This window comes from Canis aureus, chromosome 5 (genome assembly GCF_053574225.1).
Source record: "Canis aureus isolate CA01 chromosome 5, VMU_Caureus_v.1.0, whole genome shotgun sequence".
NCBI lineage: Eukaryota > Metazoa > Chordata > Mammalia > Carnivora > Canidae > Canis > Canis aureus.
The window spans coordinates 2,904,229-2,923,600 of NC_135615.1; the positions used below are offsets into that span (position 1 = coordinate 2,904,229).

The window sequence follows — 19,372 nt, forward strand, 5'->3', positions numbered from 1 at the left end:
AAAAAAAAAAAAAAAGATCAGCCTTTCAGACACATTGCATTTCTTTTTCACTTTTGAGAGAGAAGACAGAAAATGTTAATAAAACAATATTTTATTTCACTATTTTTATGATTGCCTCTATTGCCATTTAAACTCTGCAACAAAAAAAAAAAAAAAACACTCTGCAACAATATAACTACCTCCCTAAGTTTCAATAAGCTTACAAATGTGTAACAACAAGCAGTTATATGTGTATTTGCAGGAAAATCTCACACCAATTGTTTAAGATTTCTCATTAAAAACCATGACTTACATGTCTTTAGTAATCAACAGTCCTCCCCCTCCAAAAAGAGAAGAGACCACAATTTCAAAAGTTACTGTGTGTAAACTCAAGTTTGTTTTAATAACAATGAATCACTATTCAACAACTCAGGTTTCCATGCTTCAGGGACAGAAGCAGTAGCCCAAACGCCAAAGGCACAGATAACCAACCTAGAATAAAGCCAATATTGGCAGCATTTATAGTCCCTACCTTACACACACACACACACACACACACACACACACACGTGTTGCGCATACACATACTTTGCTCTTCTGATTGCAGAGCTGCTTAGGCAAATATTAATTTTTACCTATTCTTTAATTCAATCACACATTGTCTTCTTAGGTAAAGAGGAAAAAACCAAAAAGGAATAATAGGATACTTGGGAAAGTTTCCCAGCAAGTAAAACTGGTGAGTAAAACTCTGGTGATTCAGCTCCAGCACTAAAGAGTTTCACATTCATCATCTGTTCGGTACTCACATTAACCCTGCAAGGGAGTATCCCACTTTATACATGAGGAAAATGAGTTTTTGTAGGGCTAGTTTTCCCAAAGTAAAATGTTAATGTTAAAAAAAAGAGTAATACCAATAATAAATAAACCTAGTTCTCCAAACCCAATCCAAAGCTCCCACCAGCCCCCAAGAGAAGAGGGCTATGGGGGAAAGCAGTGAGTTAAGAGGTTCCAGCAACTCCCCTCCCTCACTTTACCATCCCCCTATTCCTTTCACAGCAATTAGCATTTTAGACTGACGGAAGATCCCCATCCAAATATAAAAAATAGTGAAAGGGAATAAAGAGGAAAGGAGAAAAAAATAAGTGGGAAATATCAGAAAGGGAGACAGAACATGAAAGACTCCTAACTCTGGAAAAGGAACTAGGGGTGGTGGAAGGGGAGGTGGGCGGGGAATGGGGGTGACTGGGTGACGGGCACTGAGGGGGGCACTTGACGGGATGAGCACTGGGTGTTATTCTATATGTTGGCAAATTGAACACCAATAAAAAAATAAATTTATATTAAAAAAAGGAAGATCCCCATCCAAACAACTGTTCGAGACACCCTCCCAGAGGACCACCAGTCCATACTGCTGCCCTGACCAATACCCTACTCCTTCCCCTACCATCAAACTGTATAAAGTACCAGTGTCGTGCCCTGGCATTCACAATTCTCCTCCTGATCCTGATCTACCATCTGGGAAGAATGCTCCACAGCAGCCAAAGTAGCCCCGAAAGCCTGAATCACCTGTGTTCACACTGTTTCCCTTCACACAACCCGCTCCCACACTGAGTCAGACTCACAGCACATACTCTCCAGATTCTCATGCCTGTACCCCACTGCAGATCTTCAGAACCAGAACATCTTAGCCAGGCAGATGCTTTTTCAGATCACTCCACTATCCATTTAGGAAGCAATGCCCTATAGCAGGGCCAGCCTTCCCACTCATTAAGCCCAATATCAACTCTAGTCACTAAATGGGATCCCCCTCCCAATCCAATGCCATAATAACCACTCACATCCCTGAAATCCAGAAGCAATTAACTGTCTGTATCACCCTGTTGCCAAATAATGCTACTACCTACTATCACTGTTTTACGTACTCATCTGGTATCCTAGGTTATACTCTTCTCGAGTGCAAGAAATCTGTCTCATATTTCTCCACAGAGCATAACATTTTGTACACAGCAGCCCTTCAAAATACCAACTTTTTTTTTAAACAAACATGAAGATTATCTTATCTTTCTCCTAACCAGATTCTGGATGTCCAGCAGGAAAAATGAGAAGCCTCAGGGCCAGACTTGATCCACTCAAAATTAAGGAGTGGCCAGCAAAGAAAACTTTGGAAACAAAGGGCACCACACTAAAAAGTCACTGCAGTTGGTGCTCTGCACTCTGTGTTCATCAGGATTCAAGGATGAGTCCACCTGCAGGCACTAGAAGAATGAACACATACATACACAGCAGACAGCCCTCCAATTCTAAGTCCTCGAGAATAGTTCCTGCAACATAATTATCAGTATCTAGCAGAACACTCGCCTTAGACAGGGTCTAGATGAGGATGTGTGGATGGAGATGGAACAGCCAAAACATTTTCACCCATCGGTGATCATAAGCAGAAAAACATTTTTTCACTGGAGGGGGAAAAAAAAAAAAAAAAAAAAAACGCTATGACTAAGTGTAAGCCTTTAAATATCTGCTTATTGAAGACATTTCCGGTATTAAGTCACACCACTCCACTGTCCAGAAAAATTGATTTGTTTAACCTGAAAATAGCTGAAATATAATGTCAAATATAATAGCCCACCACACTACAAAATACATGTTGCAGAGAAAGCTTAGTGACTTGTTTCCCTTTTCCTTTTTTCCTTTTGGGGGAAACTTAGTTAATTTTTATACAAAGCCATAAACATGATCTTTCTACATTTTTCCCCGCCAGATGACAGTTTGTCATGCCACATGTCACCTAGCAACTTAAATACCACTCTACAGCTAGCAGGCTACCCAGGTTCTTCATACAAAATGTATCTTGTCCTATTAAACAGTAAGAGGTAAAGAAGAGACATTAAGAGTTGAAGCAAGTGTTAATATGTGTTTGCTTCACAATCACCTTAAATAAGGTGGGAGAAGTGAGAAGAAAGACGAAAATTTAGTCTCAACCATTACCTAACAACTTAAGAAGAAAAGACACAAATGAACCTGGAAGTCACTCAAGCTCTTGCAACATCTGAGAGTCAACAGTCTTGTGATCCAATGATTAACCCTTGTGTACTACAAAGCCCATCTTAAAATTCACCCACTGAACTGTGAACTTCACTGAAAGAGGCTTTAAATAATTTTAGAACACCCTGACTCATCTCTAACTCCTCCCACTCATTTGTATCCCACTCCAATGCTACCATCATCCTCTGAGAATCACTCTTCCTTCCTTCTCCACCTGGTGTTCCATCTCAAACCCTCTAAAAACTCAGCTCGTGTGCTCTGGGATGCCTTTCCAGACTCTCTTAAGAAAACTGCACTGCCTTCTCCATGTTCCTGGGTCCCTAGGAAAACTATCACTAACATTTAAAAACAAGGTCCAGATCGATCTATCACTGAGACTCCTCAGTTACATTTACCCAATATCCCAGATCCATTCTCTTCTCAGTGCACCACAGCATGACAGTCCACACCACCGTCTCCTTCCCTTGAATGACCACAGAGCCTAGACTCTTACACTCCAACTTCCACAAAGCAGCCAGTGGGCCCCCTAGATGTCCAGCACCCAGAACAGTGCCTTGAATATAGTAAACGCTTAAGAATTTCCGTGGAAGGGACACCTGGGTGGCTCAGCAGTTGAGCGTCTGCCTTTGGCTCAGGGTGTGATCACCAAGTCCCAGGATCCAGTCCTACATCGGGCTCCCTGCATGTTCCTCCCTCTGCTTGTGTCTCTGCCTCTCTCTGTCTCTCTCTCATGAATAAATAAAATCTTTAAAAAAAAAAAAATTCTGTGGAAGGAACGAACGACTCCATCAAACTATATTGGTATTTCGACCAATATCCACGGTGTGCATAATGGAACAACTCACTTTATGCATGTAAAATTAGTAAAATGAAAGGAAATGTCCTCTCTGTGTAGGAACACAGGCACAGTGCTTAGGACATATTATTGTATCTTTCTTTCCTTTCACAACTTATTTTGGTTTCCAAAGTATATACGCAACCTGATCATTGATTTAGAACATTCAGATCATAAACTGCCATTCATAAACAATCTTTTAAAATGCAAAACGTAGGTTTAGAGAATATGCTTCCCGTTGCCAGCAATGCAAGATAAACAAACGGGTGTCCAACTTCCACTAATTTTATTTGGTTTTCGATAAGTTAAACCAAGTGCAAGGAACATTTTAGAGCTGTTACATAGAGTCAACATCTTTCATCTTCATGTCAGGTTGCTAAAAGACCCCCCAGATTATCCTCAAAAGGCCGTATTTCCGCTATTCTTCCCGATATATACTAAAAACCAAACCGTGTAAAATGTATTTCTGCCTTAATTTCAGACGGCACGGGAGGCCGCGCCCTGTGTGCACTCAGGCTTGCAAAGTGCCGTCCCGTCCGTGCCGTCAGCGTCACCGCCTCTCCAAGCCCCGGCGAGCCAGGCCACCTCGCAAGTGGGAAGCGCGTGCAGCGAACATGCTTTCGGCCCGACGTTGCTCCCGAGCCCAGGAAACGTCCCCAGGTGCTCGACAGAACTCAGGGGCTCGGCCGTCGCCAAACACGAGGGCCGGTAAAGCAATTCAACAAAATGTCTTTTCACTCGTGACACATTGTAGAAGAATGTAGTTAAGTGGAGACAGTGTTACCCGTCCACGGGAAGAGGGGGCCTCCCCGCGGCCTCAGGCCCTCGCCGCAGCCCCGCACCGCGGGGAGCCGGCCCGGGCAGGCGGGCGCGGGGGTCCCCCGCGGAGAGACCTTCGAGCCGGCGACTGGCCTCGGGGGCTGCCTTCACGGGGCCCGCCCGGGGCGTCTCCAGCACCGCGACTCCGCGCCTGGCAGCGTGCACGGGCCGCGCGGGCGGGTGTCCCTCCCGGGGCTTCCTCCGCGACCGCGGCCGGCCACGGCCCCCACCGGCTGCCCGCGCTGCCGCGGCGACCTGGAGGCAGCAGCTGGCGGCCCCGGCCCCCCCCCCCCCGGGCGGTGCCGAGCGCGGACGCGGCCGCTCCCCGCCGTGCGCCCAACAAACTCTCCTGCAACCTCAAAAGTTCCCGGTCCGCAGCCTCTGCCGCGGGGCGCGGGGCGCGGGGCCCGGGGCCCGGGGCCCGGGGCGGGGAGAGGCCTGAGGCTGGATTTCCAGCGCCCGCAGCGCGGCCCGGGGGAGAGCGGGTCCCGGCTGGGCTGCACGGCCGGAGCCCCGGGAGCGGAGGGGGGCGGAGGGGGGCGGAGGGGGGCGGAGGGGGGCGGAGGGGAGGGCCGCCCGAGAGGGGCCGCGGGGTCCTGCGCGCTCGGCCCCGGCTGCCCCCGCCCCCGCCCGGCCCGGGCCCACCACTCGGCCTCCCGCGGCCCGGGGCGGGGGGCGCCCGCGAGGCCCGGCCGGCCGCCGCACTTTCCCTTTCCCCGCCTCCCCTCCGTCTCCCTCCTCCCTTTTCCAGGAAGCGCCATATTGATCCCGGCGCTTCCCCCTCCCTCCTCCTCCCCGTCCCCGTCCCCGTCCCCGACCCCGTCCCCTCCCGCCTCCGCCCGCCCCCGCCCCGCCCCGGCCCCGGCCCGCGCGCCCCCGGCCCCTCACCTTGGCGATGGCCTTCCGGTAGCGGGTCACCGCTTGCTGGATGAGGCTGAAAACTTTCATGTGCCCGTCCCCGCACGGCACGACCACCCGGGTCCGCCCGAAGCACACGGTCACTTTCATGCCGCCGCCGCCGCCGCCGCCGCCGCGGCCCTCGCCCCCCTGACCGCGGCGGAGCTGCCCGCGCTGGGCGCAGGGGCGCGGCGGGGCCGGGGCGCGGGAGACAGACCGGGGCGCGGGCTAGCGGCGGCGAGGGGCCTCGGCTCGCATGCCCGGCCCGGCCCGGCCCGGCCCGGCCCGGCCGCCCTCCCCGGCCCGGGGCCCGCCTCGCCTCTCCCCGCCGCGGCGCCCGCAGCCTCCGGCCACCTGTTCGGCGTCTCGGCGCGCTCGGCGGCGGCGGCCCGAGGCGGTGTGGCGCTCGCGCTCCTCGCTCCTGGCTCCTCGCTCCTCGCTCCTCGCTCTGGCTCCTCGGGCCGCGGGGGCAGGGGGGAGGGGACAGCAGCGAGGGGCGGGGCGGGGCGGAGCGGGGCGGGGCGGAGCGGGGCGGGGCGGAGCGGGGCCCGGCACACAACACCGCGCACATGCGGCAGGGGAGGCGCGGGGCGGGGCGGAGCGCACGCCCGCGGCCCACGCCCCCGCCCCCGCCGCCTCCCCCTCCCCGCCCCGCCCCCCCTACCCCGGGCGCGAGCGGCCGCGGGGCCCCGACCGCTGGGACCCGCCCGGCACGCGGCCTCCCTCCGGGCCGCCCCTCCCCCGCCCCGCCGACCCCCGCGCGAGGCACCGCGGCCCTCCCCGGCCCCGCCCGCACCCCCGGCCCCGGCCCCGGCCCCGGCCCCGGCCCCCCGGAGCGCCCCGGCGCGGCGCGGCTGTGCTGGTGCGGTGGAGCCCTCCTCGGGGCGCCGCTCCACACCCCCACCCCGACACCCGCGGTCTCTCCAGAGCCCACCCCCTTCCTTTGTCACTTTTGATCCCTTCTCTCCTGCTGAGGGTTCGCGAGAAATCGTTCCTGGAGAAAACGCTTTACTCGTGGCGCCGCGGCCTGAAGGCACAGAGACGCTCGGAGAGGAGCCGTCCCCACGGAGCCCCAGGAGGACGGATGGGGCTGGCCAGGTTGTCCAGCGGAGGCTTCCCCTCCCGCCGCCGTGCGCGCGCACACACACACACACACACACACACACACACACACACCCGGGCCCAGGGTTCTGCACTGGCTCGCTGCTTGCTGGGCTGCAAGGCCGGCGTAGGCTGGTTGTGTGTTAAAAGCAAAAATTAATCATCTGCTCTGGGGAGAGCTTCAGGAGGCTCTGACTCGACCTGGCCTTTCTCCAGAGGCCACACTATGTACCTTGAAGTTTCCTATGACCGACCCCCTGATGACCCTCCCACTTCAACGCCTAGAATTCTAACACCCGCAATTCAGGTAATTCTATTTCTCAAAATTCTGCAACAGGAGCAATCCTAACACCACTTCATGAACGATATGCTCAGAATGCCTTGGGGGAAGCTGTGCAACGGGATCCCCACCTAAATCTCAGGAAGAGAGAGCAGCTCCATAATGAGTTACATGCACGGGGGACATGAAACATTTTAGAAGAAAGTGGACCGAGTCAAGAAAAGTAACTAGCGCTGGTCTCTGTCTCAGTTATGAGCCATGATTCCTTAATAACTGTATGTCCCTGTGTTTAAAGAATGGCCAATGCCAGCAGACAGTCGTTTGTCCATGTCTGTCCTAAACGGTAATAACTTCATGTTTTCCAGTTGTTCCTAAGTTATGTGAAAGCAATTACAGCTCCTTGAGCTCAAGCAGAACTTCAGCATTTACAGCAGGAAGAGCAGGTGATCATCTCTCCATCCATTCCACCTCCCATTTTAAAATAAGGAAACATATCATCTGCTTTCCAGAATACCTGCATTTTCTTCTGCTCCACACCACCCTAGGTATAGTGCAATTTGTCGTTAAAAATTTAAAAAAAAAAATTATACTTCCTCTCATCTACAGCCCTTGACCAACATACTCGGTCCCAGCAAACCAACACAGTAAGTAGGCACTGTGTGTCATCATCAGCACCTTACCCTAGGATACTGACTGGAGTGTTGAAGTCACTTGCCCAAGGCCACAGAGAAAGCTTAAGGCAAACCCGGAAATAGAGTCCAGCTTTCCTTCCACACATTCATGGGAAAGGCTCATTATACTCCTATTTGGCTGCAACGTTCCATGTTTCTACCCAATAATTAAGTCTGTAATAGTTTGTCACTGTGATAACAACTCACATTGAGGTCTTCTTGCTTCTTGTACTAATAGTTGGATCCATGACAATTACCCATAATTGTAGATGTTGTTTCTGTTTTAATGCTGGGGAAGGAGTACTATACTAGTTTAAATTGGGGCTTTCTCAAAATAATTCTGATTGAAGAATAAGTTGAAGCATAGCCAGAGCACGTCAGACACTACAAGTCTCATAAAACAAGGTACTGACATTTAGTACATGCCACCACAGAGGAGTGTGTATGTAGTACAGTCCAGTTACCATAATGTAGGTGAAGGGTAACAAAGTCAGGGCAGGAGAGCAAAAGACAATGTTGGAGGAAAAGGAGAACAGGGGCAAGGGGAGCCCAGAGCTCTGGGGAATCACTGTACTGTCAGTAGAGCTGCTCAGTGATGGGACCAGACTCCCAAGTCTGTACTCAATTCATTTTAATTTGATTCCACATGCAGTTAGAGAAGACCTTCCATGTGGAAAGTGCTGGCTAAGTATTATAGAATTACTAAATTGAGTAAGAAAAAGATAATAAAGAGATTAGAATAAGATAGCTATTGCAGTAATGGTAATTCAAGATGTTAAATATTAAGTGCCAGCAAAGTGTTGGGATGAGAGCTCTGCCTTCATAGAAGAGGCAGCCTCTGCTCTTCACTTTCTTTATGCCAATTCCTTCCATTATTCAAGGTTAATATGGATTCAGACAATTTGTCAAAAATATGGTCCATAGGATAGGTGCCTAGGTGACTCTCAGTTGGGTGACAGACTCTTGATTTCCACCCAGGTCATGATCTCGGGGTCGTGGGATCAAGCCCCACTATGCTCAGCAAGGAATCTTCTCAAGGATCCTCTGTCTCCCTCTACCCACCCAACCCCCAGCCACATGCTCTCTTTCTAAAATAAATCTTTTAAAAAAATATGATCCATAGGATTAATAATTAAAACATCTATTCAACTAATCAGATAAAGCCTTAAAGTTTTATCTAAGTCTACCTAGTTTTTCTAGATATAGTGAGTGATTCCCTTTATGCTAATAATTGATGAAAAACTAATGATGAGTTAATTTTAGGTACCATACTCTTGGGTATATGGAGTCAAATTCATAAAATTTCCTCACAATGAATCTACTCTCACCAATGTGCTTTACTAACATTTAACCATGAAGATGCATTAGGGCCAGGCTATACTTTCTCATCTAAAGGATTCAGCTTGGCCAAATTGCTTCTGGCCTGAGTAGGCATAAAAGCAAACCCGGTCCTAAGCTCATCAAAGTCAAGGGTGGAATGTTACATAAATATTTTCTAGCATGTTTACTCTCTTAAATTCAGCATATTTCAGGTGGAAAAAGAAAAAAAACAAACCTGTAACCCTTTTGCAACTTGTACTTCTCCTTTACAGTTGACTGATTCAATTGGTTTTTATAAACCTCAGAGAATGCTGAGAATTAATTGGGATCCACCTGGGCTTTGTGCCTATCTGCAAATGAAAATGGGGAGGTGTGACCACCTAGACCATAATCTCAACCATATCCAGCAGCTCTATTCACGTGCACCGTGAAATAGATACACACACCACATGTATGCGAACAGTATGTGTTACTTCACATCTTACCCTTGGAAAGGTCATAATTAGGAATTAAAACACAAGGGTTTCTAAAATTCAGTCATACATTGAAAATTGAAGCTATCTCTGGAATATTTCACACACGTATTTAATGCCTTCTCATAAGCATTATACTTAAAATCATTTTAACATTTCTGTATGCCCAGCCTCACACAAGTTCAGTCTAATCAAAGAATTGGATCGGTATTCACCAAATAATTGTTGTCCACCTCTTTATAGCATGCACTGCACTATAGGCTGAGTGTGTAAGTTCCTCTCTCGACCAGTGCTCAACCTGGTAAAGGTTTCAGATGTGGACAGGCAACCACTGGAGTATGATGGGTGTTACATATGAGGGGCAATGGTGGCATCCAGAGAAAATGTGCACTCCTTCGAGGAGGAAACAAAGAGAGGCAGAAGCAGCCCATCTAGAGGAAAGCAGTCAAGAGAAACATAAAGCCAACCCCATTTGTCACTTTAAAAATCTTCAAGTAGCTGCAGATGAAATTAATTTTGATGATATATCTTATTTAACTCAATAGATCCCAAATATTATCATTTCAACCTGAAGAGCAATTATTATTTAAAAATAATAATAATATTTTTGTTCACTTCCTCCTATGAGTTCTTCATGACCTCCATGTGTCATTTATATTAAATTTGAACCAGCCCTCCATGTTCATTCATTCGTGCATGACTCATTCATCAAACACTGAGTAACTAGTATGTGTCCGATCTCATGAGGGCTCAGTGGCTGCATGTGGCTTGTGGCTACCTTATTGGACAGCGCAGCTCCGGAGGACAGGATTGCTGGTGGCTGGAAGCCACATGCACTCACTCTCAAGGAACTTAGAGACGGATTGAGCTCTTTGAGGGCAGAAGCAGTATTATACACAGCACTTCCCCAGAATTGCTCTGGGGTGGTAGAAAAGAGGACTTTTTGACATAGATATGAATAGTATAATAGTACAGCTGTGTCTAGAAAAAAATGCAAAGACGGGGAAATAAGAGCTGTGCTTGGGCTCAGTAGAGCCTCCCTGTTGTGCAACATTAAACATAAGTCTAGTAACAGTGGTTTTTCTAAAGAAACACGAGCCTGTGTGAATTATGCAGGTGAGAGAAATGGCCAAAGAAAAGGGAAAAGACAAGAAAGGAAAAGAATAAGAGAGGAGAGGAACCGTAATGATCCCCAGCCTGCTGAAAGCAGTCATCAGATATGAAAAGTACAGGAAGTGACTTGGTTCACAACAGAAGTAAATTGTATAGGACAGGGCCAGCCTGCCAGACTTCCTCAGGCCATCTCCTTTCCCCTCACATCCGACACTGTGTCTTCACCCTAGAGGCTAGTACAATCCCAATGGCTCCAAGTGGCACCCGACTCACCAGGTCGTGATTACAGGTTAGTATTTACTTTTATGCCCCGACCCCACGTATCTAAATCCTCACCTTCAAAATATCACAGGGGCACCCTCAACCAACCCATCAGCTCCAGTCCCCAAATTCTTGCTCTCCTTTTCCAGTTCCCAGTTTTCTTCCCAACTGGAAGGTATATCAGCACTGCCCTGCTGATACAGCCCATCTTGAAAAGGCTAGAGTCCAGGCTGAGATCTCCACTTCTAGATGCCCCCAGTGTCACCCAACCTCAGAGACCCAGAAGGACCTGGGTTCCTTGCCAGCTTTTTTACTTTGTCATGACCCACCACTCAGAGCCCAAGTCCCCAATTAAATCCCTCTCTCCTTCCCAGACTCCAACGCCAAAGAACAAGGGAGTGTGTTGATGAGGTCCATGAAGACACACCCACCAGGGCAGGGTAGAGGCTGGTGCAATTGGTGATTTGGTGATTTTAAACTCAACTACAGTAAAGACAGATCTGTAGGAAGATCAAGCAAAGTGACCTAAGCCATTTGCTTTCTGGTGGTCCAATGTGACCCAAGGCAGGATTCAGAGCATGCAGTGGCTTTAGAGGGGTTTCCACATGATGCTTTATAAATGCCAATCCTCTTGGCTGAACCTTTGAAAGCTAAGCTCAGGGTCACATTCTCCAGCAAGGCCTGGAATACTGACCTTCTAAGTTGCCAGGGAAATCAGAAATATAAGTAGTGAGATTGCCACTGTCTGTGGAATTTCAGAAACTGAATCAGGATTCTCTGCTGGGTAGAAGACCATTGTGCCATCTCTCCAATGTGGGCAAGGTTCTACCAGGAACATAAGGTACCAGAAGTCTCTTTTTGTTTGTGTGCTCATTTTTACTCTAAAACACTCAGAGAGGGATGCCTGGGTGGCTCAGCGGTTGAGCTTCTGCCTTTGGCTCACGACATGATTCCAGAGTACTGGGATGGAGTCCTGCATCGGGCTCCCTGCATGGACTCTGCTTCTCCCTCTGCCTGTGTCTCTGCCCAACCACCACCCCTCGTCTCTCATGAATAAATAAATAAAATCTATAAATAAACAAACAAACAAACAAATAAATAAAACACTCAGAGAAAATGAGGTAGGAATAGGGGCAGAGTGAGGGAATGATTTTAAACATTCCTTAAGAAGTAAAATTCTCCTCACACAGAGGACACTTAATATTTGACAACTGAAAGAAAAGGGATGAAATGAATTCACGTAAAAGCTCACACCAATGCTTGGTTAAATCTCAGCTCTGAAAGACTTCTCATAAGGGGGTAGCAACTGGCTTTTAAAGACTACTTAACAAATGGGGCTAAGCAGTTTCGTTCAGTACGGAGGAAAAGAAAAGCAAATGCGTTGAGATTGATCATTGAAACAACATACCTTTTCTTGACCCTGTCAAGATTAAAATGGCTAAAATACTCAAATCCTGAAACAATGAGGATGAGTAAAGGAAAAGCTTTAATTGGAGTCAACCAACCACGTGGGGCCTTCTCAGAGTGTGCCCAAGGCCAGAGGTACCTGGGTGACCAGCCTCAGCCCCCTGCAGCACCCCACTTTCCCACCATGCCCTGCCAGCTGAAGGAGGAAACTGCTCTTTCAGCAGAGCCAAACCTGCTCATGGCAGAAGAAGGTGAGTGGAAGGAAGGTTGCTTCCCAACAAAGCCCAGGGCCCAGGGCCCAGGGCCCCTGGCATTCTATGCAATAATTCAGGTACTGGATCAGTGTGTGTACAGCCCTGCTGATCCTCTATACCTTTTTTTTTTTTTTTAAAGATTTTATTTATTTGTTCATGAGAGACACAGAGAGAGAGGCAGAGACACAGGCAGAGGGAGAAGCAGGCCCCATGCAGGGAGCCTGATGTGGGACTCGATCCCAGGACTCCAGGATCATGCCCTGGGCCAAAGGCAGATGCTCAACCACTGAGCCACCCAGGTGTCCCTATACCTTATTCTAAATGGCTGACTCATCCTTCCATCCTCTGTCAAGTTACTGTGTTGAGCTAGGAATTCAATTTCAAAAGCTCTTTCTGGTGCTTTGGAATTTCATCTGCTCAGTGTCTTAAGCAAAGGCTACAAGCTTTTTTCGTCTGGGTCTGTTCCTGGGGTTAGCATGACACAGCGGGCCGCTGCCCTGGACCCCAGAGCTCACAGAAGTGAAACACCTTTTCCAGACAGAAAAGGCTCCCTGTCCTCACCCAGCCCTTCTCTCAAATGGGTGATCTTTTGAGCCAGACCATGTCATCTCTCTGCTCAGAGCCCTGCAGTGCTCTTTCAGAAACAAAATCAAAGTACTTACAATAGTTTGTTTATAAAGGTCTACATGATCCACCCTCCATCCCCAAGCCTTTTCTACTGCTTTCCGGGTTCACTCCACCCCAGGAGCCCTGGCCTCAATGATGATACTTAAACAGGCTGAATAGCCTCCCTCCTTAGGGCATTTGCACTTGCTATTTCTTCAGCCTAGAATGCACTTCATCCTGTATCTGCTTCGTTTCCTGTCTCACTTCCCTCAGACCTTTGTCCAATGTCACTGTTGCATTTCCAGACCACCTATCATAGAGTAACAACAGTAGCTTTTTCCTGTCCCTCTCTGTACCCCTTTATTTTTCTCCATAACACTTATCAACATCAGACACATTATATGGTTACTTGTTAATTAATTAGTTGCCCATCTCTCTGAAAAGAATGTAAGCACCCTGAGAGTAGAAACCTCTTCTATTTTCTTTACCACTGGGTCTCCCGTGTCTGCAATAGTATTTAGTCCAGCACAGGTGCTCAGTAGAGATTTGTTAAAGAAATCTGAATCACTAATGACCAGCTAGATAGTTGTTATTTGGGGAAAATTTTTTTTTTACCTAGTGGATCTTTGGCATCATCTTCACTTCAGAGCACAGCCTTATGAGGTCAATGCCATTATGATTCCTAAATTATCAGTATTTTTAAAATGGTAAATGCTACTGTGTGCCTGTACTGTGCTGGATAGATACATCTATGACAGGTGGGCCTGCCCTTTCCATGGTAAAGAAGACATGTACTCAGGAAAGCATCATCTATCCATCTAGCTCCTAGGCCAAATCTGACCCACCACCTGTTTTTGTATGGCCTGTGCCTTAAGAAAGGTCTTTACATTTTTAAATGATTGAGAAAAAAATCAAAGCAAGAATAATATCCTCTGACATGTGAAAATTATGAATTTAAATTTTAGTGTCCATAAATAAAAATGTATTGGAACTTGGGCACACTCACTCATTGCATATTATCTATGACTGCTTTTATGCTCCAACAGCAGATAAACAGTTGCAATAGAGACCATAGGGCCCACAAAATCTAAAACATTTACTATCTTTGGAGTGCCTGGGTGGCACAGTCTGTTAGGCATCCAACTCTTGGCTTTGGCTCCAGTCCTGATCTCAGGGTTGTGAGATAGACCCCCGTCAGGCTCCATGCTCAGTGCAGAGTCTGCTTAAGACTCTCTCTCCCTCTGCCCCCCCCCCACCGTTTTCTCTCTCTCTCTTTCTCTCTCTCTCTCTCAAATAAATACATAAATCTTTAAAATATTTACTATATGGCTATTTACAGGAAAAGTTTGCTGATTGTGGTTTGAAGCAACTTACAGTGATTAGAAGAGAAGAGGCAATATAGAATAGAAATACCATTTGGCAGGAAGCAAGAAAGGAGACTTCTTCCACATTCACCTCTCATTCTTCTGAGACCTTGACAAGCTAGTTTTGGAGCTTCTGTTTCCTTATCTTTTGTGACAGATACACACTAAAGCAATCCCCAGAGAAGTGTACCCTTGCATAATCACTCTCCTTTGTGTATGGGCAGAATCTTCTAATCAATAGAATATGGCAAATGTAATGGGATGCTGCTCCCATAATTATGTTCCATTCCATCCTAGCACATTAGAGAGAGACTCTCCTGATGACCTTGAGAAATAAGATTACCACGTTAGTAGCAACCTATGGAGAAGGCCACGTGGCAGGAAACTCGGTGCCTTCAGAGCCTGAGGACAGTGCATGAGAAACTAAGGTCCTCCATCATATAGACACCAGAGGTACGTTCTGTCAACAATTCCATGAGTCTAGAGATAGTTTCTTCTCTAATTGAACTTCCAGATGAGAACACAGCCCTGCTAACACCTTGATGGCAGCCTGTGAGGACCTGAGTGGAGGACCCAGCCAAGCTGTGCCTGGATTCCCGACCCCAGGGACTGTGAAATAATAAATGTATTTGTTTTAAACCCACTAAGGTTGCGGTGATTTGTCACACAATAGAAAACTAATACATCTATTCAATAAAGCCTTTGAATAATATTTTAAAATACCTTGAAATTATAAGTTTCCTCTTAAACCTGTGTAGCCTGATGCTGAGAGTCATGTAGGATGCTTATTAATATACAGATTCCCATGGCTTTCCCCTTGAGATTCTGATTCAGTAGGTGTCAGATGGGGCCCTAAAATCTGTGTTTTCAGTTAGCATCCTGGTTAATACTTGTGCCCAGTTAAGTTTAGAAAGCCCTGACTTTGTTGCCAGAAAAATGAAAAGGGAAGAGTCACCATGCACTGAAGTAGTCAGAACTGAAGTGACCTAGGGCTCTGAAGAACGGAGGTTAAGGAGAGATATCTGTGTGGCAAACATACCATGTTGCACCTCCATGCCAGCCATATGCTGGGTCCTCTGGTTGAAACACTCATGTCTAATTAAAATTCCTGTTCTCTAACAAACCTTCTCTGGGAAACTGTTATCAAAATCCCTTTGAAGGACACTTGTCCCACTTCTGGGCTCCCATTATATTTGCATGCAATTCTATCATTCATTCAGCTAGTGTTTATTGAGTGCCTACTATGTGCCAGCTGCTATTCTAGGTCCTAAGAATATAGCCATGAGCAAACAGAATACAAATCCCTCCCCTCACTTGGCTTATGTTCTAGTATCTCAAACTGTACTCTTAGAATAATTGTTAATTTTCAGCAGTGGTTCTCAAAGTGTGGTTCCCTGCAACAGTAGCATCAGTGCTGCCCAGGAACTTGCTTGAAATGCAGACTTTCATGCCCTACCCCAGACCCACTGAGTCAGAAATTCTGAGGATAGCACCCAGTCCTCTGTATTTTTAAAAGCTCTCCTTCGCATTCTGATGCATGCTAAAGCTTGGGAACTACTAAACAGGTCTGTCCCAGTTATACCCAGGCCCTCGGGAGTATTCTAATATTGCAGTTACTGTTTGCCTCTAGAAACTGGCAGAGAAAATGTTCTTAATTCAACGTGTTGAAGCAATTAAGCAAAGGATGACTGAACTTACATCACCTTAGAGTGATGTTGGGCCCAAAGTAGCAGAAAACTAATTCAACATAAATAATACACACCCCCAGTTTTATGTTATTGAAGTCAAGTTAAAATCAATGTTGAAAGATCACCTGATGCAGACTAAAGTGTCTCAAAAGCTTCAAAATGAACACTGCATTGCAACCTAAAAGGTGGCTGTGGGAAATGCGGAGTGTGGACCAACTTTGCCTTGGACACACAAGAGGCTGGAGGTAAAGAATAAAAGGGGGCAGCCCCAGTGGCTTAGTGGTTTAGCACCGCCCTCAGCCCGGGGTATGATCCTGGAGACCAGGGATTGAGTCCCACATTGGGCTCCCTACGTGGAGCCTGCTTCTCCCTCTGCCTGTGTCTCTGCCCCTCTCTCTCTCTCTCTCTGTGTCTCTCATGAAGAAATAAATAAAATCTTAAAAAAAAAAAAAAGGTATTTTGGGGGACCCACTAAAAGTTCAAAAGTTCACCTTTCATGTTAAAATTTCACATTTGTTCAGCAGAGTGAGGAATCTTGGAAGGGTTTAAGTACAAGAGTGAGCTAGTGAAAGAATCTGGTGAGCAAGGACTGGGATCTGCTGAGATTGTCTCCTAGCCACACCATCATGCCAAAATGGTAACAGGAGAGGTGATCTGAGGGCTCCTCTGTACCCCACAGCTAGGACTTAGGAGAGCACTCCCAAATGGAAAGCATCTCCCTTCCCAGGATGGCACCGCCATCAGCAGCCATCAGCAGCAGGTGTGACCACTGCCTCCCGGGTGTGTCCACAGTTCTCTACTACACTGCAGCAGCTCACCCCACCTGCTTCTCACTGGACATCCTGATGTTTCCCAAGCACTGGGGCGAGCCTATACCTTGCTCACCTACTTCATTTGCCACAGCTAGAAGCTGAGACAGCCAGGCTTTCTCCCAGGTCCCTCAGGAAACTTCCAATGGGCCTAAAGCTGACCAGAATAGGAAATGAGCAGGCATATGTAGGCTGTTAGCACCCCAGCTAGCTCATCTTTCCCAATGTCTGTACCTCACCAGCCCTAGAATGATTCTTACATTCCCTCTCTTCTTCTGCATTCTCTCAACATAACTGGATCTTAGTCCTGTATCCTGGTGCTTGAGACATCTCCCTCCTGACAACTATCATCCCTTTGCCCACTTCTGCACAACCAAATTTCACACACTTCAAAGTGTCCTTGTAGACCTTTGAGTCTTTTGCAAAAAAAATTATTTATTTACTCACTCAACCTTTGGTTGGAAATTAGTATTTTGCCAAGCACGATGCTAAATATAGTAAAAAGGTAAGACGTAATCTCTACCCTCAAAGATGTCTTTTTCTTGGGAAGGAGGGGACTGTAGAGTGATATAAATAGGCCATTACAACACAGTGTGCAGCTCACCATGAGAACACAAAGGCTAGAAACCTCTGTGGTCAGATGTGATCAGACAAAGCTTCCAGAAAAAAATAATTCTAAAAATGAATGATTGGCAGAGAGCCACTTAGAAAATGACATGCCCCCAAGTGTGGTGGGCCCATTCCATTGAAATGGATTATGGATGGATCTGTGAGTTCCTCTAGGAGACAAGTAAAAAAGACTTAAAAATGACCCAATGCAGAATAGAATGAGAAGGATAAATCAAAGCAAACTGAGGTCTGAGACAATGATGCTGGAAAAAGATGGGGTCATTGATAGTATAGAATTTAGCAGGAATATCAGTGAGATGGGGTAAAAGTTGAGGTGTTAAAGACATAGAGATTCCAATGTTCAGAGAGGAAAGTGGACTATAGTTCAGCAGACCGTGATCACTGCAGGCTGTCATGCCATGTTCACTAGGCCATCATGTGCAGTCCAGTGGGAGTAGACCAGGGAAGAGAGGATTTCCTAACAGCGAAATATCCTTGTTGTCCAGCACTTAGTGTTGTGAAATGGGAAGAATATGGGACTTAAAGCCAGAAGACTTGAATTTGAGGCTTCTCTTTACTAGCAGTATAGTTGGCCAAGCTAAGTAACCAATAATTACAACACTCTGCTTCTACAACTGCACAATGTAAATAATTCAAATGCATAACTCTAGGGTGGCTATAACAATCACATGAGATCATTAAAATGAAAATGTTTTGTAAGATGTAATGCATTCTACAATGCACGTTGGCTATGATGATTGCTATTTCATTTTCAGCTTGCTCTCTTTCTCACCAGTCATGGAGATGTTTTTCCCCTGATATTTTAGATGGGCACATTTATCACAGTGGTTTTTCTGACTACAAAAGTAACCATGCCCTGTTTACATAACTCAAACATAATGGAAATAGATAAGAGAAAAAGTGAGCAATTCCCAGGTCCCACCCCCAGAGATAACCAGAGTGGGTACATCCTCTTTTGGGACAATGTAGCTTATTTATGACACTACTCTTTCCACAAAGCACAACAAAGGAATGTAAGAGAAACCACGATATTTTTGTTTCCCTCTATCCCTTTAAAGTTTATTTAGGGGGAAACTTTCCTCTGACACTGGCTGAGAAGTTGGCAGGCTCCTCAATTTTCATACTCACTTTTTTAGGTACCAGCCTGTCAAACAATCACAATGTACAGGATCCAATAAAAAATTAGGCATCCAGTTCAAGATTTTATTCATCCATTCAGCTGCTGTTCAAAGGAAAGACTTTTCCCTTCCTGAAGGTGATTCTGGTTTTCTTTATTCTTCTCTTCTCTACTTGCTCACTTGGCAAAGTTAAGGAGTTGGGAAGAGAGGCGAGAAAGACAGACCTCCTTCCTTGGCTGCTGACTAGGACTCTCTGAGCAAAGGCTTATGCCAAGACCTTCTCTCCAGGGCGTTTCTGAGACATCTTGGAGAGCCCCTGATGGGCCCTCCAGCATGAGTGATGCTTCTTCAACTGGCTGGAGCCAGCTTCACCCTTCAGGTCTCTAAAGATCTACTCCTCACTCAGACTGTCACTGATGGAGACCTGTGCCCTCCCCAGCATTCCTTTTGGACTCAAAATGGCGTGGCCTCAGGCTGGCTTCCTCTACTTCTTGGCCTAGGGTTTGTGAGAAATAGCTTTGTGTTCCCTGTCCATGAACCTAGATCAATGGGAGTACATGTGCTTCTCAAAGGCAGCCTCTACTCTCTCTGCCCTGCCACGAGCCTCCTTAGCTTTCTTGGGTATGAATCAGGCACCGATCCCAAGGGTCCTCCAAATCACAGAACACAAGCCAAGGTCTACTAGTGTCTTTAAAAGCTGATCCT

At 47.0% G+C, this 19,372-nt stretch overlaps 1 protein-coding gene across 24 annotated transcripts in view; it reads right to left on the reverse strand.

Moving 5' to 3' along the window:
- Positions 1-5,741, reverse strand: part of PARD3 (par-3 family cell polarity regulator) — a 648,392-nt gene extending 642,651 nt beyond the window's left edge. For 11 of the 24 annotated variants that reach the window (XM_077896592.1, XM_077896595.1, XM_077896596.1 and 8 more), the window contains exon 1: positions 5,564-5,741. In XM_077896592.1, the coding sequence (XP_077752718.1) occupies positions 5,564-5,683 (120 nt within the window). In that variant the 5' untranslated portion in view covers positions 5,684-5,741. The remainder of the gene's footprint in view (positions 1-5,563) is intronic. The other 13 variants (XM_077896593.1, XM_077896590.1, XM_077896579.1 and 10 more) reach the window with 2 other exon arrangements.
- Positions 5,742-19,372: the final 13,631 nt, after the last annotated feature.